The sequence below is a fragment of the Artibeus jamaicensis genome, unplaced genomic scaffold (genome assembly GCF_021234435.1).
Source record: "Artibeus jamaicensis isolate MK-2021 breed Jamaican fruit bat unplaced genomic scaffold, CSHL_Jam_final scaffold_1019, whole genome shotgun sequence".
Classification (NCBI taxonomy): Eukaryota; Metazoa; Chordata; class Mammalia; order Chiroptera; family Phyllostomidae; genus Artibeus; species Artibeus jamaicensis.
In genome coordinates this window covers 6,943,513-6,971,263 of record NW_026522025.1, presented here as the reverse complement: position 1 = coordinate 6,971,263, position 27,751 = coordinate 6,943,513, and the positions used below count along the sequence as shown (strand labels likewise).

The 27,751-nt window shown below is 45.5% G+C and overlaps 1 protein-coding gene across 5 annotated transcripts in view; it reads left to right on the top strand.

The window, feature by feature from the left end:
* DAB1 (DAB adaptor protein 1) overlaps positions 1-27,323 on the top strand; it is a 1,235,135-nt gene extending 1,207,812 nt beyond the window's left edge. For 4 of the 5 annotated variants that reach the window (XM_053655463.1, XM_053655462.1, XM_037148508.2 and 1 more), the window contains 4 exons: positions 7,272-7,820; positions 11,396-11,523; positions 11,882-11,992; positions 24,010-27,323. In XM_053655463.1, coding sequence (XP_053511438.1) covers positions 7,272-7,820; positions 11,396-11,523; positions 11,882-11,977 — 773 coding nt within the window. In that variant the 3' untranslated portion in view covers positions 11,978-11,992; positions 24,010-27,323. The remainder of the gene's footprint in view (positions 1-7,271; positions 7,821-11,395; positions 11,524-11,881; positions 11,993-24,009) is intronic. The other variant, XM_037148509.2, reaches the window with a different exon arrangement.
* Positions 27,324-27,751: the final 428 nt, after the last annotated feature.

Here is a 27,751-nt window from a genome sequence, read left to right as displayed (position 1 = left end):
CTGGTGAGTTCGTTCCCCAAAGACCTCTTGAGATCTGATTGATAGATGCGATCTGACTCGTTTGGTTGTAGATCCAAGTAGGGGGAGGCGCCCCATACGAGAAACCTAAGGAACCAGAGCAAACTGCCTACCAGTGAATTGAGAGGTTAATGTGGCTCTTAGTGGTTTAGAAAGTATTTTGTTTTCCAGATGTTCTTTAAAATACATGTACTACTTGTACAACAGGGTAAAAAATAGAGGGTCCGGCAGAAGTAACGCCTGCTTGGGTGTGGTTGGTAGGGTAATCATATGAGTGTAATAAATTTTAGCTTTAATTTCAACATTCACCTAAAATGTCATAGGCTGTGCTTGAGTGTGATATTGTTATGTTACAGAATCACATACTTATGATTTTGAAATAAGAAGGTGTTATTTGTGCCAGACCCTGTATGTAGGTGAGTGCACCCTGTATGTCATGGTGCTGCAGGTGAGTCACAGATTGGTGGGACCTCGGGCATCTTGTTTCCATGGCATTGGAGGCTCCATGTAGCCAACCCACGCTACTCGGGCACAGCCAAAGGTGGTATTAATTCTGCTTTTTACGTACAGGGGAGACTTAAAGGCTTTTTTTGCTTTCTCTAACAACATATTTGAAGTTTGTAGCTTCATCTTTCTTTTTCTACTCTATTCTTATAAATAGCAGATCTACTTTAAGTATTCTAGAATACAAATATTCTTGCATATCTTTCTATAAATAATGACTTTTAATTACATCATGTTAGAACTGTTGCCACCACATATAAACCTCATTGTTATTCAAAGTGAATTAAAAATGTATCCCCTGTCCTGAAGTAGTTACACGTATTCACCGTGAGCTCAGGGATCATTATGAACTTTTGGAAGCAACAGGCAGCCAAGAAATATAATCAGTGGCTGTTTCCCAATTGACTCTTTTTATCCATCTTTCAAATGGGCTAGTGGTGATGAATACTTGTCCTTACCGAACATGGATCTTCGCATTTCCTTGGGGATCCTGTATGTCTCTTTAAATAAGAATAGCGGTTTACATCAGAAAGACTCTGCCTCCCTGTGCCATCAGCCTTGTGTTCAGAATACCCACGCTTCGTCCTCATTATCTGATTCATGAAGATATGCTCTGAAACTCTAGGCACTAAGCTCACTAATTTGCAGGCGTGTGCATCCCACAGCTACTCGCTGAGTGCTGCCTGTGCTCCAGGGTCAGGTCTGGGTGCCGGGGGTGTATCAGTGACTGCAGTTCACAGACAGACGCCTACCTGCAGAGAGCTTACTTCCTGTTAGGGACATGGAGAACAGTGTAACAATGACCGGTGTACTGCGTTAGAAAATGGTCAGTGGTAGGGACAGAAAGAAAATGTGGAGCAGGGTATGGGGGCTTTGGAGCAGGGGAAGGGCAGGTGTAAGCACAGAAGGGGCTCGTGCAGGATGAGCCGTGAGCAGACCGGGAGTGGCCGGGGGAGAGCCAAGAAGGAATCAGGGTCGGGAGTACTCCGGGCAGAGGAGGAATGCCTTGGCCCTTCCGAGTCACCGTTCCCTGCCCTGTAAGTGAGAGAGTGGGACTGGAGGCAATTTCTCATGTCTTCCAGCCCTAACAGTTGACAAAAAGCCCCTGAGGACTGGCCCGTGCCAGGCACGGTGCTGCTCTGGGCCTGTTCCCCAGCCTGTGCCCAACGAGGGCTTCGAAGGCCTAGATTTCAACCTTGCTGGTTGACCAGCTGTGCTGCAAACTATGGGCATGCCACTTCTGCACACCAGGTTCGGTTTATTCAGCTGCTGAAAAAAAAGGGGTTACTTACTTCCAAGCTTCCAAGTTTTAGAACATAAGTCTAAAATTAATTATTATTAGCATCTTTTGCTTTCTTAGTCTACTTAAAATATGATGAGGACCAAAACTAAGTTTGAGTCAGTAGTAAACTATCTGCCCTTTTTTCTCCCTTAACTGGCCTTAAAAATCTCTGTAGCTATTGAATCTCTGTCTACCCACCCCTCGCTGCAGAGCCAGTGACAGGCGCGTGGGGAAATGAAGCAGGGTGTGCTGTACAGTGGGCAGGCGGTGGGAGGCCTTCACAGCCGACAGACTGGGCTTGAATCCTGGCTCGGCCGTTTATTTAGAAGCTTTAGACTTCTGGGCAAATTACTTAACCTGCCAGAGCCGGAGTCTCTTCATCTTTATAACTGAATTAAAAATGTTATTTACCTTACAGCAGTATCTTGAGGATTAAGTGAAAAGTTAAGTGCCTTGAAGAATGCTGCTATTTTGTGGATGCCTCATGTGGAAAATACTATTATTGATTATTATTATTGTTATTATTATTACTCTGATATCTAAAGTAGAAGAGAATATGTCTTGTCCCACCTAAGTTATTTTCCTTTATCTTTTTGGAATTTTTTTAATGCATGTAATAAAGTTTAAGTCTTCAGCCTCCTGACTGTGCATGGCGAAGCTGGCCTGGGGGGCCTGGGGAGGGTAGACCCGCCACTAACTGGCAGTGCAGTACTCAGCTGAGTCTCTTCTGGACTTCAGGACACATAGCTGTAAAATGGGGCAAGGTTGCCACTCACGGAGCTGTTCTGAGGATTGCACCTGTTAATACATGTAGGGAAATACTTAAAGCAAGTGCCTGGCAGCATTTTCATAAGTAAGCGCTCACCCGATGTCTGCTGCCTGTTCCTTAGGAGCCCTGGCCCTGCTCCCCACGCTCTGTGTAGCTACATCCAACCTCCCTCGTGAATCTACGGTTTCTCTAAAAACGTAAGCTCCACGGGTGCAAGGGGTTTTTTTTAAACTGCTTTATTCTTTACTCCATCTTCAGAGACTAAAGCAGTGCTGGTACCCAGTAGGAATATTTCTGAAATGAATGACTCAATCAGTCGGTTAAATGCAATAACATAGATAAGAGGCACCACGTAAGTTCTATACATGCTGGGGAAGTCTCTTCATTTTCAGTGTTTTTCTTACATTTTAGTCTGATTTTTTTTTTCTTTTTGCAGATAATGAATGTATCCCCAGGTACGAGCATTTGGTTATAAATTGCAATTTTCAACACTTTTTAAAAATCTAACTGCCAGGCAGTAGTAATGCAGGTGTTTCCTTTCACTTCACAGCAAGGAGGTGCGTGATTGATCTGAACTCCATGGCATCACCAGATGCTCCTTGGCACCTCCCCACTCCGTGCTAAACGTTAATGAGTAAACAGTTACTAAGTGCTTATGTGGCTGCAGTGGCAGCCCCCAAGTGGCTTCCTGTGTCCAGGGCTACCGCAGCCCTGCCACTGAGGTGTCCCATCAGGCATGCACCGTGCTGCGTGGTCAGAGAAGCTTAGCTCACTGGTCTAGGAGGAGCCCGGGCTGCCAGAACTGCCCCCCCACCGTGCCCCAGGCAAAGCAAGTGAGACCTGCAAGTTCCCAAACACGATGTCCAATTACCCTGTGCTCCTTTTTTTCCTTTTGAATATTGCACTTTGATCTGAAACAGGTGGTGTGAAGCCAGAGAGACATGTTAACGGCTCCCTCCAGGAAAGTGTGCACAGCCCATCTGTTGGTTCCTTGTAGGAAAAAAATGATAAGGGGGGGAAATTCCTGCCATCAGAGATCACAGCACTTACAGATCTCGGAGTTTAGTTGTACACTTGGAAAAATTCAGTGAAGGTGTTTACTCTGCTATGACTCATCCACCTTTGCACAGAGCCTCCTCCTGTCTCAAGCACTTGTGGAGCAATCGATGTGTGCCCCAGACTGTGCTAGGTGCTGAGTGGGGAGAAAGGAAATAAGGGCTTCTGCTAGTGGGTTGGTTCCAGTCCAGCAAGGGAAGACAGAGTAACTGGACAATTGCAAGGCAGTGTGACAAGTGCCATAGGCAGACATGCACCGGGGGACTGTGGAAGCTCAGAGAAGGAGAACCAGCTGAGTCTAGAGGTCATGGGAGGAAGGCATCCAATGGAGGTGAGGCTGGGCTGAGTTGTAAAGAGCAAATAAGGGGTAGCCACATGAAGAAGTAAGGGTTCGCTTTCTAGGCACATGGACCAGCAGAGGCAAGGGAGAGCGGGTTGAGTGTTGTTTGCAGTGGCTGGAGGAAAAGGTGTCAGTTGAAAATGGGCATGAAGAGATAAAGAAGAGGACCTGGCAGATGTGGCTTAGTGGACTGAGTGCCAGCCTGAGAACCAAAAAGTCCCCAGATTGATTTTTGGTCAGGGAACTTCGCTGGGTTGCAGGCCAGATCCCCAGTTGGGGGCATGCAAGAGGAGACCAATTAATGATCCTGTTTCTCTCCCTCTTTCTCCCTCCCTGCCCCTCTCTCTAAAAAATAGATAAATAAAGTCTTTTTTAAAAAAAAGAGGTGGAGAGCCCCCAAAGTCTCAGAAGCCAAACTAAGGCATCCAAGCCTGATACTCAAGAAAATGAAGCACTAGGTTTGCATTTTAGAACAGTCCTCTGGTGACACCAAGGAGGAAGAAAAGGAAACAAAGCAAATAATAGGGGGAGGCAGAAGCCTTCCATCGTCCGCCAAGACGGGCAGCAGGGTTGGGGTGGTGGAAAGTCCCGGGACAGCTCTCCACTTCGTCAGGTCCAGGTGTCTGTGGTCATCACACATGCTTGTGATGCCCTGACATGAAATCCATGGATGACGTGACCCACCTGCATGCAGGTTTTCAAAAATCAGCACAGTTCCCTGACAGCAATATAAGGAAGAAATACACGAAAGCTAATTTATCATTAAAACACATGTATTTCAATCAGGACATACCCAAGTACGATCACACTGGCAGACATACTAAGTAGTCAGGTATGAACATGTAAGAAACATAATATAATACAAGAGTGTCATGTTGGCTCAGCCACCACCGGAGGTGTTCCAGTGAGGGACCTTGACTTTCCAAATGGGTGAACGAGTCTTGACAGTGTTCCAAACAAGAGAAAACAACAGTCTTCTCTCAACGTACTCAGTCGTCACATTCCTAGAAAGTTAAGTACATTAAAACTTATAAGAAGAAACTTGGAATTTCTGTGTAACTCAAAGTTCAGTGTACGCTCAAATAATCATAAATAGAAAATAGGCTAATTTTTTGTTCACGTTGGTCTCACACTTTGAAGGACGTCTAGTTATCAATGCTCTCGCACTGAAGAAGCCAGTGGTGCCCCACCCCCCAACCACCAAGTTATGACAACCAAAACGCACCCCGCAAATTCCCTAATCATCCTCTAGGGGGCAGTAGCACTCCCACTGAGAACCATTGAGCCCCATCAAAATAAATCAGAAGGTAAAAACAAAGTTGTGGAATTCTTAGTCTGTTGCTAGGTTCAAGTTTTGACATTATTATATGATGGGCAAGGCAACTGGCAATGTAAGCAAGTTTCAAGTTTGAAATGTCTCATGAGGGTATTGTCCATTTTGTTCGTTGATACCCCTGTCTCATTTCATAAAAGCATTTAACACTGCTCAGTTAATCATCAGGATTAACTCATCTCCATATCCCGTGTCAGCCCCGCTGGAGCTTCCTCTCACCTTGCAAGGAAATGACCTAGCTTTCAGTGTTGGCTCCGTCCCTTATCAACAACTCAAGCACCGGCGTGTCGGAGACTGGAGCATGGGAGGGGCACCTGCACCTGTTTGCTCTGGGCCCACCAGGGTCACTGACATGACCCATGACGCGACCAGTGGCATGTCCCCCTCCTGTCTTCCCTTTGGAAGTTGCTGTGATCCCCTGCACCCGTTCCTCCTTTTTTCCTGGTGTTGCTGCTTTGTACCTGCAAATTCCTTCTGGCAGCCATAAAAATGCTGGTTTTGAGAGGCCAGGCAAAGCCAGCTTCTCTGCTCTGCCTGGCCTGGTCATCTCTCCCCCATGCTCCCATGTGTGTGCATATGGCCACTGGACATTCTGAGAAGGGCGGGACCACCGGAAGCACATGGGGGATTCTCCAGGCCTCCATTACGCTAAAACACTCAACGGCCAGACCAGGGGCACCGACTCTGCAGCACCGGAATTCTGTCTTGGCCATCGGGGGCACACAGTTCTGGTGCAGAGAAAGAACACTGGCTTCGGAGACAGATGACCTTAGTTCAGACCCTGATGCCACCTCGTGCCAGCAGTGTGACCGTGTATGAGGTATCTGTCCTCTCTGAGGGCCACTTCGCTCATCCCCAGATTGGAGATAATGCCCACCCTACAGGGATTTTGTGGAATGTAAAGCACCTAATGCTGTACCTGGTACATTATAAGCATTTAATAAGTGGAGATTGTTATTGTTACTATTGTTACAATAAAAAGTGTCACTTACACCCCTCTTTAAAAATGACTGTATCGTGTCACAGTAACGTACATGAGTTTGCCCCTTGGATGTTCGCAGTGCCCAGCCTGTACTGCTGTGAGGTGCTCCTGAGCAGACGATAGCCTATATATGCAATCTCTAAAATTGGCATAATAATAATTCAGAAATGTATGATAGACCGATAGTTTATTTATTGCCAGTATGTTACATTCAAGCAAGCTCTTAAGTACATATTTATAGTCTCTGATTAAAATCATAGTAATTGCTAACATTTACTGAATGTTCACTCCTTGTCAAGTGGAGGACTTCACACCTTAAATTTATGAACTCGATCTTTAAACCATCCAAATGAGGCAGGACATATTTTATGCCCATTTCACAGAAATAGACGTAGAGCCTTAGAGAGCCCCCTAAGCCCTCCCCAAATTCCACGGATAAGAAGTGGCAGCCTGAATTTTCACCTTGGCCTCTAAAACTCCAACATTCCCATTGTTGTTCACTGTGCCCACAACTCCGATGCTGGGAAAGAAGATGTTATAACTGGGCTTCACACAAAAGCGCTCCAGCAGTTGAGAAGGCCCTGAGTCTAGCAAAAGGGGGAGGCGAGATCCAAAGCCAGACGTGCCTGGTTTCTCGCCCTCTGCCCCTTCCACTGAGACACACGGGCTGTGGAGGCTGTGTGATGTCAGAAACCCTCAGCGGCTGTAGCAATATTATTGTCACCGCCCGCACACCTGCCCCGCTTGCTCCCTCACTGCAGTCTAGCTTCGGCTTGTGAGTCATCTCCTTAAGAGAGGTTTCCCGTGACCGCTGCTCTGGGAGGCAGGTCCCATGAGAACAGGACTTCTGTCTTATTTATCCTTCCATCCCCAGGCCCTAGCACACAGCCTGACACTTGGGAGTTTGCTCAGTACCTTTTTGCCCACTACCTGCCTCCATGAATTGCTCTTTCCCAGGATGCCTGACTCTCCTTTTTCACCTTGCAGGTTACGTTGCAATGGGCGCCGTCCTCCCATCCTTCTGGGGCCAGCAGCCCCTCGTCCAACAGCAGATTGCCATGGGTGCTCAGCCACCAGTCGCTCAGGTGATGCCGGGGGCTCAGCCCATCGCATGGGGCCAGCCGGGTCTCTTCCCTGCCACTCAGCAGCCCTGGCCAACGGTGGCCGGGCAGTTTCCGCCCGCCGCCTTCATGCCCACACAAACTGTTATGCCTTTGCCAGCCGCCATGTTCCAAGGTCCCCTCACCCCCCTTGCGACCATCCCAGCCACGGGTGACTCCACCAGGTCAAGTCCACAGACCGACAAGCCCAGGCAGAAAATGGGGAAAGAAATGTTTAAGGATTTCCAGATGGCCCAGCCTCCACCAGTGCCCTCCCGCAAATCCGACCAACCCTCCCTCACCTGTACCTCAGAGGCCTTCTCCAGTTACTTCAACAAAGTCGGGGTGGCGCAGGATACAGATGACTGTGATGACTTTGACATCTCCCAGTTGAATTTGACCCCTGTGACTTCTACCACGCCATCAACCAACTCACGTGAGTGCCCTTCATAAACCCAGTGAGAGGGGTGCCCCATTTCTAGGCTCAGAGAGCCCGTCCTACTTACATTCAACAGGGCCCTTTGTTTATGTTACTCTTACTGCTAGTGATAACAGCTACCAATTATTGGGTGCCAGTTTTTACTCACCTGTCTCCCCCAGTGCTTCATAGTTACTATTTTTATACTCATAATAGTGTTTCTGACAAGTTTTCTTAGACCAATTACAGATAATGAACGTGAGATCCAAAGGCAAGAGAATAGACAAAGTGGTAGAATGGATATAGGCTTGCTGTGTTTCCACCATGTCACTCTGGCTCTTCAATTTTTATTTATTTGCCCATTCATTCATTCATTCATTCGTTTATATCCCAGCTATGGCAGAGATTTTTGGATGGCTCATTGAAATAAAAATGAATGTTGTACGTGAATTGAAAATATTTTAGGAACAAGGGTAAGAAATTAGAACATTAAGGTGAGAAGAAGACCTAGAAGCAACCATAAGGCCTCCTACAGCCGGCAGAGCTGAGGCGAGATTCTGACTCGGAGCGCGGGCCCGTCGGAAGGGAGAGCAGTGGCGGGGCAGGAAGCTCTGACTGGGGGCCTGGACGGCAGCTCTGTGACGTGCAGGTTTTGCACCTGCGTGCACGTCGTTTTATCTCCGTGAGCTTTGACCTCCTCATCTTAGGCTCAGGGTTATGGACGAGATTCAGTGACACACACACTGAAACCTTACACACCTCACAGAGTTTGAGGTGGTCCTCTTGTCGGTGCTCTTGCGCACTGAGTGGTTCTGTGCAGCGTTCTGGCCCAGCGCTGCGATCCTGGCTCCTCCACCACAGGCTGTGCCGTTGGGCAAGTGCGTGACTTGTCTCGCCCTCAGCCGGGTCCTGGGTGAAGGAAGCAGCATGCCCCATCCCAGCTCTGAGACTCGGTGTCTCTACCCCAGCTCACCCCTCTACGGCAAACATCTGGAAAACCAGAGCAGTGCAGCCAGTGAGAATCTGGACACACTTGAACACACACGTGCTTGGCCAACGCCGTTTGGGGAGGGCGTCCAGTGATCCAGCCCGTGCCCTGACAACTGCTGAGGGGAGAGGAAAGGTTCACGGAACACTGAGTCTGGCGTTTTCGTTGCTGTCCCCATGACACGGGTCACTGCTCGGCCAATGCCGGGAATTGTCAAAAACAAAACAAAACCAAAAAACCCCCTGCTGTTAACATAATTAGCTAGTGTCATTTCAGCCAGACTCAGGGCGCTGTCTGAAAATGAATACCTTCTATGCGGATAAGCAGCCTGCCCCCACTCAGGCCAGATGATCTACATAGTGGGGCCTCTCCAGGGACTGCCACTCAGGGTTTCCGTGACAAATAATGAATAAAAAGACAAAATGCTGCCGAAACGATGGTCATGCATCAATAAGCAGGCACCTTTTGAAAACAAATATTTCTCTTTCAGTGCACCAGCTACAAATAGAAGAGGGAAGTTTAAGTTCTTTGAGGGCAGGGACCAGGTCATAATCACACCTATTCTTCTCATACTGCAAGCACAGTCTCTAGAACGTGGGGGGCATTTGGGGAGAGGTCGCAGAGACAAAGGTCCCGTGTTTCCTGCAGTGTTTTTGGAGCAGGGTTTTGCAGCGTAGGTGCTGTTGGTGTTTGGGGCCAGATGATTATTTGTTCGGGAGTCTGTCTTGTGCATTGTAGGATTTTTAGCAGTGTCTCTGGCCTCTGACCACTAGATGCCAGTGGTATATACATCCGCTCCCTAGTCATGATCAAAAACGACTCTGGATAGTGCCAAATGCCCCCTGGGAGTGGAATAGCTGTGGACTGAGAATCGCTGTTTTAGACTTAGAGGTATTCCATAAAACCTTCTAAAGGTTAAAACACTGGCATAAATAAACTCCTAGTTATGCTCCCTGTTGATTTCATTCAAAGAGTATGAACCGTATACCTCTCAGATTAGGCAGCTCAGCTGGGGTTCTTAGCCTTTATAAGCAGTAATCCACATCAAACACAGTTCAGAATTAAATTATAGTAACAATTATTAAATGCCCACAACTTATCAGGGTGTTTCCCTGTCACTTATCTCACTTGAATCTGCTCTGACTTGTTTTGCTCCATAATCATCTCATGACACAAAACAGACTTCCTTCTAAATTAGAGAAAAGTGCAATGTTTTTATTTTAATGAGAGTGATTGAAACCAACCTTCCTGTCCTCTTCTCCATCAGCATCATCTTCCAAATGTTTTAAGTGGAGGATCAATTAGACCCAAAGTAAACCCTAAGTAGGAAAGCACAGTGGGACATGGGTTGAACAGTGCTGAATCCCAGTGCTCCTGTTCCGCAGCTGCGTTAACCCTGAGAAAGTCACTTCGCCTCTGAAGTATCCTCATCAGAAGAAACAGCTAAAACAGCAGCGGCGTTTATCTTAGAGAGCATAATGAATGCAAAGTGCCCACCACAGTGTCTGGCTCGCCACCGCACACAGTAAACTGCCTTGTTATTCGAAATGCAGATAGCTTCTTCAAGGCAAAAGGAACTCCCCAAGTTTCATATTCACTCACTCACTATCTGAGAAGCAGCCAGATTTGGGAAATTCTGCAGCGTTATTACAGGGAAGCCTTATCCTTGGTGTTTGAAATTCAGCGACTAACTCAAGCCACACTACCCCCTCACTTGGGTCTCAGGCAGTGACTGGTATTTTCAATGGCAAATTAGAAATTTTTGAGGGAAGAGTGGTTTCAAACAGCATATGTGTTATAAAGCTCTGGCACAGATGAGAGGAGGAAAATGCGGGGCAGTCAGGAGAGAAAATGCACATTCTTACAGAACAAGGAACATGGTTGCCAGCTGTGGGGTTTTCCTCGGTGCAGCCATTGCCCCGGCCACTGAGACGCTCTTTGTTTAGCACGTGTTTGTTGGACACCTACTATGTGTCAGGCTGGGAAGCCTGGCTCTCCTGGTTGCTGACTCTGTGGCCCGGAGCAACTGAGCAAACTTCACCTGCCTTATCTGTGTAATCATGATACAGCTACTCCAGGGAGGCCTTATGAGGGTTACAGATATTATCCGTTTAATCTCTGACAGGATCTGGTACATAGAAGGCAGTCAGTGTGTATTATCATCCTCTGATTGACTTATTCTTATTGAATTAATTGTATGATGTTAAGAAATAGAGAAGGAAAATTTTTTTAAAAGTCTGCTTCTCAACGGGAGTGTGCAAAAAAGCAGAGTTTCTGACTCAGCAGGTGTGGAGCGGGGTCCAAAAACTGGCGCTTCTAGCAGGTGCCCAGCCGTGGCTAATAACACTAATTCAGGGACCATCCCTTGAGAATCACTGATCATTTCATCCACGTGAGCCAGCACCTTCCTGTCTGCCAAGAATGTCAAAGGACAAGATAAATATGTACAGAAGAAAGAGTGAAGTGTTCCATCAGTTTGACCGGTGATAGAAAGAGGAGTCCCATGATTTGACTCAGGCATAAGCTGACCCCTGAGGTCTCTGTGGGGCTCACGGCCATAGCTGGACACTGATGATGTGTCCTGTCTTTGCTGGTCTCTGTGCAGCTCCGACCCCGGCCCCTCGACAGAGCTCTCCGTCCAAATCATCTGCATCGCACGCCAGTGACCCCACCCCAGATGACATCTTTGAAGAGGGCTTTGAAAGCCCCAGCAAGAGCGAAGAGCCAGAAGCTGTAAGTGGTGGGCGTATTCTTTCCAGTTTTGTTTTCCTTAAAGTTAAAATCTCTGTATTTGCCATAGACAATGCATGAGGAAACTTACATAGGAAAGAATGCTGGCTCAGGCATTTAAGTTCTTAAAGGGTCACTAAGGGGCTTTCTTTTCTGTTCCAACGAGCAGTGAAAAACAACGTCCGTTTATTAAGTTGTTCTTCCAAGGTCTGGCGTTGGTGGGTGTGGCGTCATCCTCTGACTGAAAGTTGCTGCCTCCATTAAAATGACCGATTATTTGTGTGCATGAAAGTATGCGCTGCTGTCTTATGTTTTTGGTTGTTGAAAAGAAAAAAAAAAGTGTTATCTTCTTGTGTTCTAGCCTGATGGATCACAGGCCTCATCCCACAGTGATCCATTTGGGGAGCCCAGTGGGGAGCCCAGTGCTGATAATATAAGTCCACAGGCCGGTAGCTAGATAGCACAGGTCTGGGTAGGTATCTGTCCTTTTATCTCCTTCATCCCTAAGCTATTCACTTTCCCTTTAGCTTGTTTTCACTTCGAGATTTACATCCCTGGTGTTTGTGCCATCTCTCCTTGCCTGAACATACCTCCATGTTCGTATTCTCTCTGCTTGCCTGGTGTCTGTTTGTCATCTTATTTTCCCTCATGGATGCATGACCTTTGACATATATTGGGGGTTGGGGGAGGGGTGAGTGGGGAATGGCCATATTATTTTACTAATGATATGTTCTCAGTGATGGTGATGATAGAATGAGGCACGGTCAATCCTACTTAATGTGGATTCGGTCTCTGAAAGCATCAGTTTTGAGATGGACATGTTCTGCCCACCCTGATCAATTTTCAGTGAGACGTGGTTCAGATGCTTTACTCTTTTAAGCAAAGTGTCCCTGCATTTTCTACACCCCACACATCTGAAGAGGTCACCAACCAAACACACAGAGAAGCCAGAGTAAGAAGCAAAAATAAGTAGTGCTTGAAATGAGATTGGCAGAGCGGAAGGTCGCGGCAGTCCATTTTGCCCTGACAAAAGGGGCTCCTGCCCCATTTCCAATGTGAAAGGGGAATTCAAGGCACAAAGACACGTAGCATTTGCTTCCAAGGCGCCGCCGTTTGCACCTGTGCTACAGCACATGGCTTGCCACCCACCCACTTTAGATTCCATCAGCAGCTACTTGGAGAGAAGTGTACTTACATTTCCTACAAGTGGCTTTGGGCACTCGAATTTCAATGCATCTGATTTGATTGAAAGAAAGAGTCGCTGATGAATCCAACCTTGTCAGGAGACAGGACTACACCTTGTTGCCCAGACATGATTTCCAAGGTCACTCCTTGTCAAATGTGTTCAATTTTCAGATACTTCCCTCGTTTTCCATAGATGTGTGGGACTGACTGCAAGGCTGGACCCAGACAGCGTCCTCCTTGTTTAGTCCCGAGCAGAGTGGTCAGACCATTCACCTGCTGGATGGCGCACACTCCCCACAGAGTGACCCTGAGGCTACCTCACTTGCAGTTCATGTGAAAGTTATTTTGATGGTTATTGAAAGCTAAGACAGTGTTCTGGAGAAAATACAATTAAAGTAAAAAAGCAATTAAGATAAAAAAAAGAAAGTGCATTTTGTTAGCAGATTTCATAATCAAAGAACTTAGTATGCTGTACACTTTGCCGCATCATATCAGTACAGCAGCAGGTAATAACATGTGGTGCCCGTCTGAGTGTTAGTCTTGCTGAGCTCTTTGGGGAACTGGTGAATTAAAGGCACAATCAGTGTTCCAGGAAAGAGAAAAGTTGAGGATTATGGGTGCACTCCTTTGGGAAGAACCCCCAAGAGGTTTTCTACCCCTTGCATATGTTTTACTTCACATGCTTCATCTTGCCCTAACATGTTTGATGAATGAACTACAGGCAACAAGAGCCATTCATCAGGATAACAGCAAACATCATCCTGAAATTGAAGTTCTTCTAGAAAACAAAGATGACTTACACCGTGTGCAGATCAATGTATCAAATCCTCATATTTATGAGCCTGTTCAACTTGAGACAGTCATTCAAGCTGAACTGTTCTGTGGGGCTGTAGCCTGTTCCGCGTCTGCTGCTCCGTCCAGAACCCCACGCCATGGCCGAGTTGTGAGTGGGTGGAGCAGGATTTGGAACTTGAGTTCAAATTCTAGCTCAGCAGCTGCTTCGTAGTGGGAAATCTTGGGCAAGGACCTTAATTTCTCCTGAGTCTTGGTTTCTTCTTCTGCTGGAAAGGGCTTATAGTGTCCATTACGTTAACTGAGGTAGCAGAATTTGAGCCTCGGGCATAGAATTGAACACTCCGAGCCTAAAACTTGGCTGTGAAAAGTCTGTTCCCCAGTGAGGCTCTCTGAGTTGAGGTGGTGGCTCCACCACTTGCAAGCTGTGTGGCCCGGAGGAGAGTTTACAATAAATCTCTAACTTACTTTGAAAAATAAGGATAAAAATCGTGCTTCTTCGTGGGGTTAGTGTTGGGACTGGATGAGGTGATGTATGTGGAGCTCTTGGCGCCGCGTCTGACACATAGTGAGCACCGTTAGGTGTTAGCTGCCGCCCCTGCTGCCACCACCACCACCGCCACCGGCATCATATGTGCTCAACAGTGTCCCCACTACCTTGGGTTATATACATACAGTAGGACTTAAGTTTGATAAATTCTACCGTGAGGACCTAGGCCGTTGGCTGGGAGATTTTGCTTTGTACTTTCTATCTTCAGATCATTCATTTGGGATACACCTCAAAATACCTTGAAGTGGGGAAGAAAAGAAGGACCCACTTCTTGGCTCTCTGCCCTGTGCTGTTCCATAATCAGAATGACCCGAGTTAGGGCCTTACGGGCCCCTTTTCATGTCCAAAACAATGAATAGTCTTGGATTTGCATGTAAATTATAATATGTAGCTCCCGGGTCTAAAGGAAGGCTGGACTAGAATCTTCGATGAAGTGCTTTTCTCCCTTTGAAACCAAGCTTAGCCTGGCTGTTTCACAAAAGCAAGCCAGGAGACTGAGGCTAGCCTTGCACATGTAGCCCCTCAACACCTGCAGGGGAAGTCCGAATGAGCCTTTCCAGACCCCTCCATCAATAGCAGCGAGGCTACATTTGATCTTCCTGCCTCCATCCCATTCACCCACCAGCTGGAAGGGACTAAGATGGCAGGTGCCCAGTGCCCTTCCAGGCATGCGGAGGGATGATGAGCAGGAGTAGTTATGTCCCTGGTTTTAATTTCCCCTGTGCAAAGAGTCCTGCCTTCCTTATTGCCCTTGCGACCCATTATCTCCAGCTGTTTGTTTACTAGAAATACCTGCACAGTTCCTGGGAGGCCGGGGTGACATCTGCTGATGAGGTAAAGCCGCCCTGGTCAGCGGACGCCAACAGACTCAGTCCTCGACAGTGGGAGCTGCAGGGCTGGTCTCCAACAGCATTCCTGTTTTAGCAATAAAGAGAAATATCTTCAATTATTGAATTTTTCCCCTGCCCTCCCGCCTGGGAGAATCCCGTGTCTTTGAAAGACTGGGTCAACAGAGGCGAAAAAGAACCAAAATAATATTATAATGGCTGGTGTGGGAACAGCAGGTAATTTATACTTCACTGATGTGTAGCTGGACCAATTTTAAGGGCAAAATGTTAGCTTTTGAGGAGATGAAAGAAAAATGAAAACATTTATTTGGTTTAATGGCTAAGTAAATAAACTGCCTATCAGATTCCCCAGCTGTCAAGTCAGAGTAGCATCTATAACAATAGGGAATTGTTCAGTCTGCCTCGCTCACTAACAATAGACACCACCATCAATAACAAGTAGCTGTCATTTTTTTAATACTGATCTTCATAGTGGGAACCCAAGATATATAAAATATTACCTGATGGATTTCTAGTGTTTGAGGGAAAAGAAAGCTGAACTTCAGATGCTCTGGGAAAAAAAATCTTACACACAAACATGCCCCGCCCCCCCCCCAAAAGAAGAAAAACAAACAAAAAAGCACACAGAGTTGAGGGGACTGGGGTCTGAGTTATGGTTCCAAAGCGCATGACCCTAGGCAAACTTGTAACCCCTTTAAGCCCTGGTCCCCTCATGCAGATACATAGGGATAATTAGACCAGCTCCCTCCCAAGGCAGTCTCAGAATCACAGGATATCATGAATGTGGAGGTGCTTCATAAGCTTTGAAAGTAAAATACATATGTTCAGGATTATTATTACTCTTCTGTTTTTTAAATAGAGCCAAAAGATAGAACCCTACAGCAAAAAGCCACGAGAACAGAAACCTGTGTGTCCACTTCATGGGCATGGCACTCAGAGGGAAGTCCAGCCCAAGCTGTTGGAAAGGTTCAGGCAGGGGACGTGCAGGGTCTGGCTGAGGGCAGGGTGGGCCAGGCTCGGGGGCTTGGCTTTGAGCCTAGAGATACTTAAAAGATGAAATCAGGGGGAAGCTCAGACTGAAGGGAGATGGGAAGGAGGGGACATACCTAGGGTTGTCCCAAGGTTCCTGATGTCATGCTCCATGTGGCACCAGTCACCGTACTATGGAGCACAGAGCAACAGGCCTGAGCAGAAAGAAGGCAAGTTCGCTCTGAGAGCAGCGGAACTTGAGGTGGGCATGAGACAGCCAAGCAGAGATGCCAGTGGGCTGCTGGCTATGAGCCTCCAGAGGTCAAAAAAGAAAACCAAACAACGTGATTTTAAGGAGTAGTGGGCACAACTAGAATACACTGATAATTTAGATCAGAGGCTGCAAACTCTCTGTAAATATTTATATTTTATAGGTCATATGATCTCTGTCACAACTGATTTGCTCCACTGTTGAGGCAGAAAAGCAGCAGAGTGTGGCCAAGTTCCCTAGTAATTTACATACAAAAAACAGGCAGCTGCTGATACTGGCCAAAAGGCTGACCTCTGACCTCTGACTTGGATCACGCTCACTCCCTCTAAAGTCAACTCTGCAGGGTAATCACAATGCCTTTCATTTACTGCCACTAAGAAAATATATTTTAAAGTTAATAGTGTGTTTATAGTACTTTTATAAACATCATCTAAATCAATCCTAAGAAGAACACCATTCAGTATTTTTATTTTTCCCATTTCACAAATGATAAGTAGAAAGTTTAGTGACTCATTAAAATCAAAAGATGCACATGTCACGGGGCTGGGGTCTAAATCTAGACCCAGGTTAAGTAGCTCAAGAGCACACAGACAGGACCAGGATGCCTGGGTCTGAGCAGCTTCCCTTGGGCTTAATCACTGTGCAACCCCAGGCAGATGGCTTCACTTCTGGTTTTTGGTCTTCTGTATAACAATGCCCACAGGCTCTTCCAGCTGTGACATTCTAGAACCTTCTGACTTTCCCAAGGCCACCCAGTTAGAAGATGGAAGACCCAATCCTCAAACAAGATCTTTCAACAGCACCCTTTCCCCAGAATGTCCTTTCTCCCAGCTAATGAACGACAGGACCAAAGTCCCTTGAACATGCTGACTTCATTAGGCTTCCTGGAGACCATTGGCCTGAGATCCAGGACCCACCTCTGACAGCAAGGGGCTTACTCTGGACAGGTTCTCCTGCTGATGGCAGAGAATTGGTGTCAACAACCTCATTGTCTTCATCTGCTGTGTGACAAGGTCAGAATAGATGATGTGCGTGTACAAAGCACATACCTTGTGTCCATCATTATTATTGATGGGAAAATGCGAAATTGATCAGAACACATGCAGTTCTCTGGGGAACCCAGATAGTGCATCTCTGCGTTCACCAGGTGGCTTTCACACCCCGAGACCCCGGAAAGTGGGTGCATTTGGTAGCAGCATTAATCTCTAAGGTATCATCATTAAACCCATCCTGTGTTTTGAAGACTTTTTTTTCCTGAAGGACAAATTTTTTCAGAATGAAGATGGCTAGAAAGATCTAGGCTTTTTCCCTTCCCTTTGCATAAACAGGAAGACTCTGGACACTTGCTAAAATCCCTTTACAGGTGCAATATCTGAGGCCCAGGAGAAATGCTTGCTGAAGCTCATACAGGTAGTTAGTTTGCTGGGATCTTTGTGGCACTAAAATCTGTGCATTTTTCATGACTCTGTTTATGAACTTCAAGTTATTTCAGTGTCCTTTGCATTCCCTGGTGACCACCACCCTCTTCCATTTGCAAGTCCAGGAAATGTCAAACCCCATGGAGCTAGGCTCCAGCATTGGGACTAGAAGACACAAGACTGGAGACATTGCCTTGGCAGGACAGTGTTGAGCTTTAGCTCGCCTCCCAGCTCCAGTCTGAGCCCTGGCTTGGCTCAGTGCTGACCTCCCAGCCTGGGCTCACTCAGCAAGTACATGGCACGATGTCTGTCGACCTCACGTGCAAGACCGCTTTTCTCAGCATGCTGTGTCTTCGCTCCACAGTAATTTTGGGGGGCACACCTATGCTATATATGGCCAAGCTTTCTAGAAATAAACAGAATAAAAATTAAATGGTTGCAAAGTAATAAGCACAATTTAGGTGTCTTTCAAAAGGGTCTCATTATAATGCGGGATAATCTTGGCCCTGTACTGTAAGCCAAGGAGCTAGGCTAGGTGGGAAGTGAGGAAGCCAGCCCAGAAATGGGATGCAGACCTGGGCTGCCCTGCCGGCTCTCCACCGCTTCCCCTGGACTGTGGGAGCAACAGCACTCACATTCAGGGCTTTGGTTTCTTCCTGCAGAATAGGAACTGTCAGGATGAGGGCCTTTCTTGCTTTGACATTTTACAAAAGGCAACACATGGTAGTGGAGAGGACAGTGGGCTGGCTGTGTTTCCATGAAGCTCTAGAAAGAGTTTCTAGAAAGAAACAGATCTAACGTTGCGGGTGGAAAGCAGATCAGTGGTTGTAGCATCCTAGTGACAGGTTGACTGAGGAGCACACCAGGGACGTGTTTAGGATGAGGGAGTCCTCTCTAGCTTGTCGTGGTGGGGAAGGCCCACGGGTGTGTACATTTGTCAATGTCATCAAATTGCACACTTAGAATGGAAACATTTCATTGTGTGCAAATCCTAATTCAATGGAATTGATTTAAAAATCAAAATGCGTAACTTCATAGAGATGGGAAGTAGATTAGCGCTTACTAGGACTTGAAAATAAAGGAGAAGAGGGAGTTACTGCCTAATGGCTATGATAAAGAAGTTTTAAAGATAGTGGTGATGGTTGTACAACATTGTGAAAGTCATTAATGCCATTAAATTGTACACTTACTGATTATAATGGAAAATTCTATGCCAAATATATTTTACCACAATTTTTTAAAAGCTTAAAAAAAAAAAAAACCTGGTTATATTCCAGACCTTCCCTGTGCTGGCTGAGTGAGCTTGGGCAGGTCACCAAGCTCTGGGGAGCCTTGCTGCTTCTCTGTAAATGGAGATAGGATTGCCCAGGGTACAGCCTCTGTGTGACGCCCAAGTGAGACCATGTATGTAATACAGAAAAGTCCTTTATAGCCTGCAGATGTTTCTGTCAAAATAAGCTATTATTAGTCTGTGATTCTGCTCGGCTGCTGTACACGAGCACATAATTCATACTCCAAGTGTTCAGCACACGTGTCCCTTGTCCACAGGGCTGGGCAGAGAGATTCCTTAGATGAGCCCCACATCCCTTCTGCAGTTTCCCCGAGCTGACCCATGGCCATTATTCGGTTCTACAGCAGAGCCCAGTTGTAGTGGCACTGATGTGCTATGAAGGAGAAGCCACCTACAGGCGATTTTTAAGCCTAAGATCATCCTCTGGAGAGGAGGTATAAAGCCACGTTCCCGGGCATGAGGGACTTAACCACTCCAGAGTACCTCCTCCAGGCCGGGCCCTGTGCTAGGCAATCAATGCGTGTTTTGTCCTGCGATGCTCACTGCACTGCTGACAGAGAGGATTCCTAGCTTCATTTTACAGATAAGGAGACTGGCTCCCAGATGGGGGGAAGGAGCCTTCACAGAACCCCATGGTTACTACGTGGGTTAACAGGGAGCAAGAGAACAGCAGCCTGACAGCCAGGCATCTGCAGCCCTCACAGGCAGGCTTCAGTGTCCTGTTGAATGTGAACTAGTTCACTGAACGTCAGCATTGGACGAGGCCACTCAGTGACCATGATGGCTCAAAACAAATCAAGACCACTCAGTAAACATGGCCCAGCACAGGCAAAACAGGAGCATTGCCCACGTTATAAAAATGACGAAGCGTTCTTCTCCCTTGCCTTTAACCTTGCTCTACTCTTTCTGCCCTCAAGATAAGATTATTAAAATAATCATACTCCCACTTCCTGAGCACTTCCCCCTGACTTTCTTGACCCTCCCCAAATTATCTAACGGAAGCCCAGTGCGGTAATAAGCCCTTCCCAACGCCCTGCTACGCAGATGCCCTTGCTCCCCTCACTGTGCTGAGTAATAAGCCCAACGTGTTCAACTGCAGGTGTGTCCCTGATGGACTCTGGCTGCAGGAGATTGGCAGATTTCAAATCTGTGTGCTTTTGTTTCTCATTACACCTCCCAGCAAACAGGGTATTCAACTTAACTCAAAGGTTGGCGGTTGATTTTGTTTTCATTTGCACTGTCTGCTTTTCTACCTACTTGGTTGTCCTCTAGAAACAAAGGTATTAATATGTCAAGCACAGATGAGCTGAAAGTTCATGAGTATTTGGCAACTCCCAGTAAGAGAAGAATCACTCATTCGTCCACTCTCATCCTCATCCTTCCTGCTGTCGGCAGTGTGCCTCCCGTGCTCCAGGCTCCCACTCAGCATTTGGGGTACTGATGCGAAACGTGCAGGGGAGCTCACTGTGTGGAACGCAGGTGGCAAACGCAAGGCCCACGGGCCGAATTCGGCCCTCCACCTTGTTTCATCTGGCCCAGCACCTTGTTTCTACCCAGCGACAGTGCTGAGCTCTCACTTAACTGTTAAGGAGCAGTTACATGTATACAGTCCTAAAACTACATTCGGCCCTGTGAAGGCAACCTCGAGGCTGATGCGGACTCTGGTGAAATGAGTTTGACACCCCTGGTGTAGACAGCACTAGGAGTTAGCATAACGGCAGTGTAGACAGAGGTCTGCACAGGGCACTGCAGAGTCTAGGAAGCCATTATACTAGGGCCGGTTCTGAAAGGGAACTCCCAGGTACAGGTCAAAGAGACGCCCCAAAGGCAGAGGTTATGTCAGAGCAGAGTCTCAGAGGTCAGAAAGTCCTGTCTTGTCAGGTAGACCAGAGGTACCACACAGAAGCGGGGACACAGGAGAGAGAGGAGGGAGATGAGGCTGGGTGGGCAGGTCAAGCCGTGTTAGAAAAGCCTCTTGTGCCACCCTGAGGGGGTAGCATTATCCTTGGGGTTATAAGGAGTCAGGAGGGTCGTTCCAAGCAGGGCACTGACATGACCAAATTCATCTCAGAAAGAACATTCTAGTGGAGACATATTTTTTTTTAAAAAAACCTTTTTAAAAAGCCTGATATACCTGACCTGAAAGCTGACTTTTGATCCTTGGACTAGAAGGGGCATTTGTTAGTTCTAATAGACTGTCAGATTAATGGGTCTCATGTGCCCAGCTAAGGAGTTGTGACCTTACCCTGTGGGCACAGGGGAACCTTTGAAGGAGTTGAAGAAGGACAGAAGTGTGGTCAAATCTGCCCAGAGAAAACAAACAAACAAGAACGCCCAGTGTGCTGTGTTAATGTGTGATTCCAATTAGACATGTTAGAATATCAAAAATAGCCTCAGGACCTTGTCGTAACCTTGCCAGAAGTCAGGTCAGAAATTTCTGGATCAGAGGATTTCCAAGCTCCCCTCCAGCTCTGACAATCTAAATTTCAGTAACAAGGAAGGTAAAGCTACCACCAAACAGACAGTGCATCGCAGTGTCAGGCTTTGGGATGATCTGATGCTCAGGGGTTCCACACCAGCGATCCCCTTCATCAGTGGGGATAATGGAGAGTTGACTGCACTCGTTACTGCTGCTGTGATGGGCATTTGAAGCTAAATTCCAGCAAGCAGGGGATGTGTGAATATTTATCTCAGCTGCAGAAAGTTAATGCAGTGTGGCATTAATTACCCTGTCTGAGCCTGCTGTCTTCTTCTGTTTTTAGGTGTCATTCTCAGTTGAATAAATTAGTTCCAAAATTAGAAGAGAACACATTGTAGGGTGAGATCAAGACAGCCTGACGTCTGAAGGCATCTGAAAGGAGAGTGGGCTGAGCAAGTCTGCTCAGGGAAGATTCAGCTGCAACCTTGTAGCCCAGCATAGGACAAGGAAAATGGCTTTTTTCCAGTACTTGTACTTTGTAACTCCACCTTGGCTTGGCCCACCCCATCCCAGAACACAAACACACAGGAAACTTGCAAGTTAGCCTTACAACAGACACTTTTGAAACATTTCAAGGCATTGGTAGAGAATAGATTAGCTGCTTACTAAATCATCTTGCTACAGATTTTGCTAGATTAGATTTTGAGAGAATTAAAGCCAAACTGGAGTACTTTTGAGGACAAGGGGATCAGAACAGCAAAGAACATACAAACCGTATCATATTCATTTATTTAACAAACCTTTATTGAGCACATACTGTGCTAGGTTCTCATGTAAAAGGGCAGAAGTAACTGGCAAGTCGTAGCCAGAAGCAGGATGTGGAAGAATAGGCTTCCATACCTTCTGTCATTGGACAGCTGGAAGAAGAATGACTTGTTTTTGTTATGTTTAAAGGGCAGTGTGCAGTCCATAGGCAGAAAGCAGGAAGGGACAAATAGGTGCTGACACATTGCAAAATAGGGTGCCTGCAAGGCTAAGAGGGTCTTTCTCCCCGGAAGAATACACACATAATGAGTTCTAGAAGAAAATATCCTAGATCCTTTTCATGGTATGGTTACTAAATAACCTTGGGACTTTGATGAAATAAGAGAGCTCTTTTCTCTGAGCTTCAGATTGCTCATCTGTAAAATGAAGGATCTGGACAAAATTATCTTCTAGTCCATTTCAACTTTACAATAAAGACGAGCAATGTGATATATTAAATACATGAGAGGCAGCACAATGACCCTGAGATCACACACCTCTCTGACCTTCAGTTTTTATCGGCAGAATGAGACTGGAGAGAATAAAAGCTATTACTATGACTCTTAGGCAGATAAAATAAGATATAAGGGAGCTTTATAAACTCCAAAGCACTCCACAACACTGTAGCTTGAAGAGGCGGCCTTTTCTTTCTTTCTTTCTCTTTCTTTCTTTCTTTTTTTTTTTTTTTTTTTGTCAGCTGTTATAATAGACTAGAAAAAGCACTGGACCCTACTTTTAGGTCTTGTGTCCCAGCCTTACTAACTGTGTGACTATGGGCAAATGACTTAACTCCTCTGTGCTTGATTTCTCATTTGCAAAAGAGATAAAGCATCTGCTTCACATGGCCATTGTGATAAGTTAAAAATGTCAGTGTACTTGAAGATACTTAGTGTGCTAGACACATAGCAGGGGTTCACAGAATGCCACTTTAATCTAATGTTTCAAGAAAATAAGCATATGAAAACATCTTTCATGGCAGGAAGCAGGCTAACATATAAAATATGGCCGAGTTGAGATGTCACTATATACATTTAATTCTGGCACAAACATTCAAGAGTAACAGCGTAAAGATCAATTTTAGCAGAAGGGCCTATGTATGCTGAAGACCAGAGTGTTGAGCTCATCTGCTTGGCCAGTGCCTCCTAGGCCTTTTTGACGTGACGTCCTGAAGTGCTTCCAACAAGTCCAAATACCGTTGGCCATCTGTGTTTGGGTGGAAAGTTTGCTGTGCCCTATATTGGTGGAAATCCTGTGTGTGAGTCTCAGGACAGCCTCTTGGGTGCAGGCAAAGGACTGGCGGAAGCTGAAACAGCAGATTGAATGGAAACAAGTCCCAGAAGCTTTCCACTAAAAGCTCACAACCCAACGGCTGTTTCTCTTGCTGGAAAGTGTGCCTGGTTGTCCTCTCTGCTTGAAGAAACCAATGAGCAGGTTGGGAAAGAGTTTTAGCTGTATCAAGTGGACATTCATAAACTGAAAAAATCTCCACTTGACCCACGATGGTCGTTTCCATTCTCTGGAGACCCGTTATTGCCGAGCACTGTGCTAGATGCTTTATATGTTATCTCTAATCCTCTTGAGAACCCCGTAAGATAAATAGTATTACTTCCACTTCACAGTGGGGGAGCTGAGTCTCAGAAAGGATGAGTGTCTTGCTCATATCACATAGCTCGTCGGGCTCTCTTTACTGTACCACGCTATTTCCCTAAAATGGGCAGTCAGTCTCACTTGAAAACCAAGGACAAAACTGGGTGAGTAGTTCTTGATGATTAAAAAAAATTGCCAAAATGATATGCACCATGATCAAGTAATCCAAAAATCACCTAAGGTCATCCATCAGCCACTTGTCACCTTTCTGTTAATCCCAAACTCTCCTTCCCAAGCTGTCTCAGAACTTCCTATCTGGAAAAGAGCAGGTCTCACTTTGTCCCTCTATCCATAGGAGCTGGAGCCTCTCTATGCGCAGATCAACAGACCTAAGAAATAGCATCAATGTGGGCTCGTGGCGGGTGCTTCAAGACTGGCATGGAAATCAGCATCACGACGGGCTCTCTTGTATTCTTTCACCTCACTTCATCCCATGAAGAAATTCATGATTGCCCAATGGAACTCGATTGGAAGAGGGAACTAAGAGTTTTTGGCAACCAACAGCAGATATCAATGGCAGCACAAAAACAAACACACACACACAAAAGTATAACAAAATCATACCCCATGTTAAATCACAAATCAAGCGAATGCTTGCCTGACAAATATTCTGAGCTCACTTAGTGTGACTTGAAGATGACCCAGAATGCAAAATGGTAATTCTCTTTTTATTTCTCCACCTGTTGCCCACTGTAGAGATGTCAAATTTGGAGTGACAGGCCTCAGAGAGGTACAGCAAGGTTGAGACTGACTTTCTTAGGCAAAGCAAGATGTCCTCTGTGACCACCATCTCCTTATTCATAGGCCTTCTGACATATGATGTTTTTTCGTTGCTCCACAGGGCCTGGTTGGCCGTTTTTTCCCATTCTTTCCCTTGTCATGTTTGAAAATTCATAGGTGTACAAATTTTTTGTATTGCTTTTGACTTTTTTAAGATATTGATGAAGAAATCTAACTGGAAAAAAAGTCTCATATGTAATGAATTCACAGGAAATCACAAGACAAATAAGTGGTTGATTATTCTTTATGATCAAGAATGTTGCCAAAACAACCCTTTAGCTATTTCTGCATCCTGGTGAAGAAAGACAGCTTCCAGTTTGAACTTTCGTTTTGTGAGTAGGAGAGGACATCAAATCCCATTGATGAAAAAGATGAGAAAATACATCTCATTTCCTAAGAAGCTCTAAATTCTAACTACAATAAAATGATATTTTTTATTTTTCCGATCTCTTGCTGCTGTGATGCTATGCAGTCAAGTGTCTTCTCCACGTGCCATTTTCAAAGAAAAGTCATTTGCCAAATAATTCTGGTACAATCCTGGTAATGTGGTTTTGGATCTTAAAAACTGACTTTCTAATGGAACAATGGTGACATGAATATTCAGAATAACAAACTGATTCTGTGATCACGATGGTTCATCTCTATCTCTTTTTGTACATCAGAAAATTCAAATGGGATTTTTATTTTATAACTTGAAAAAAAACCTTACCATTAAACTCTTTAAATATTTAAGGGAAATGGCTTTAAGGAGTTCTAATGAAAAAAAAATCGCCAGGTTTTTTTTTGTAAATATAAATGTTAATGAAAATGCTTTTTAATAATGCCATTACACTGTAGAGAAGGTAGCAGATGGAGTGCAGGATGTGACAAACTGGATGGATGGGGCTCGCTTTCCAGATGCTATTCTGGAGCACGCAGGAGGAAGCTGGAGTTCAGGGACAGCCAGCAGCAGCAGTTGGCCAATCAGCAGCGAGTGAACAGAAAGGGAGCATGTGACTCCATCATCTAATCTAGCCTTTTCACAAAAGTACCCGCCCCCTGCATCAAACAAGAAAAAGGCAATTCCTATTTTGAAGTTCTGCCCTTCAGGTTCTAAACCTCCCTCCGACCTCTACAGCCCCGCCCACCCCCATAGAAATCACTGGACTGTTTGTACATGAAACAGAAGAATTTAAGGTTCCTTTTTTTACATTTATGAGACAAAAAGTGCGGTGTTCGGTTCATATGTTTAGCACATGATTTTCATAAAGAATCTATATATTTTTGCCCTACAGAGAATTCTACAGGTCAAATGTGTTTTCCTGATGTTCCTATGCAGTTATGGTATGTTGAATTTAGTGGTTTAACACTAAAAAGAAAACTTTAAAGAAGCATGTGATTAATTGGATTTGAGGGTGATTACTATGACTTGGTTTTAAAATTTGAAAATTAGAATTTACATTGATATGATTAACTTAAATAGGCCCGTGTACTTTGGTTCTTCATATCAATAGAAACTAAAATGATTTGGAGGAAGGTATACTTGCTCACAAAGAGAAAATTGGTAAGTCCAAATTTTATATTATTAGGTCACTGGAATCTAACTTTTTTCCAGATAGGGAAACTGACCAGATGTCCATTACAGAATATATGTAAATGTCATGCTAATGCAGAAGGTCTGAAGAACCCAGAAAGTAAGAAGGGCCATTTACCTCCCTCTATAGCTATCACCTGTTTGTCCCCATGGTTTGTCCAGGAACGTGCATACATTGTATGATTAGGTAATCTTTTCACATGAAGGGGGAAATGAGAAAGGTGTGCTAACCATAAGAGTTGTCCTGAAACCAGCTCAATGGTATGCTTTGGGGATTTGGCGAGACAGGCAGTTCCCATTAACAAATGGCTGAAATGACGATGTTGTCCGCGACTCCGATTCTAAGCAAGTGGTGCTATCTTCTCCCTCATGGTGGTTGTCTTGCGTGTATCTGGCCGTATCATACCCTAACACTGATTCTCGGGGTTGCTTCTGACACGTTCAAAGTGAACTGTGGTGGATGTTGCTCTATCAGGTAAGCCACGTAGAGCTAATTTCACAGCAGAAGGTGACGACAGCCAGATGGACTTGACCATTCATTGAATGTGATTGAAAATGTAACTGGCTCAGAACCTAAAGAAGATGGCTCATGGGATGCATTCGGTGAGGGAACTAGAGTCAAGATTTTAAACTGCCATCCCTGTTACCACTGGCAGAATTCTGTTTTTTAACAAGCTCAGAACCACTGTATCCTATGCCCGGAGTTCAGTGGAATGTCCGAATAGAGCTGAGGTGCCCACACCGAAAGGCCATTGGGAGTCGGCACAGTTCCAGTTAGACTGATAGAAAAGACATGTGTACAGCTGTTAACTTCTCATCCTTCACTAGCACTAAATTTGTCACTTTAAATTTTGAAACCAGGGAAACGCCACCTGTCATTCTGTCCCCATACCCCATAGCTCTTCAACCTTTACATGCCGCAGACTTTTTGGGTAATTCGTGCTCATCCCAGTGTTGGGTGAAACCCATCCTGTCATGTACCGGGCACCTTCTTTAGAAAAAAAAGTTTACTCTGTGGGTTTGGTTCATTTCAATCTCTGTGTTCTGACACATATTTTTTTAATAAAGATGAGAAAGAGAAAATGACTGTTGCAGTACATTTCTAGACCTACTTTAACCTTACCTCAGATGACAGTTTGTTAACATATATGGACACATTATTTTTAACTTTATGTACAATGCATTCAACAGAACAGCAAAATTTTTAGAAATTTTCCATTAATTTCTGTAACACACCATGTAAAACTTACAAATAAACATGTTTGAGAACAACAGCTTAGCCTGGTTTTATTCCACAAGTTTCTGCTGGATATTCAGGCGAGGGATTGGAAGAGGAAATTGCTTCTGTCTCAGCTTCCACCTGACCAGGTGAAGGCCTGTTTTCCTGGCACCGGGCCAGACAGAGAAAGCGTCTGTCAGGAGTTGAATCAGTTCATCTTCATTTGAATTCAGGCAGTTGATACGCTTGGAAAATCAGCGATGGTGAGGAATAAGAAAATGTTGTCAGGACAAGCACATGCTTCGCAGATGTGTGGTATTCGGACCACATTTAGCACGAGACTTTCAGAGTTTGGGAGGACCCAAGGACTAACCCTATGGGTTTATGAATTCTCCTTAAAAAAAAACCCTGCTAAACTGTTGCTTGTTAAACCAAGCTTTGCCTAGGTTGTCAAAGAGTCTGCCT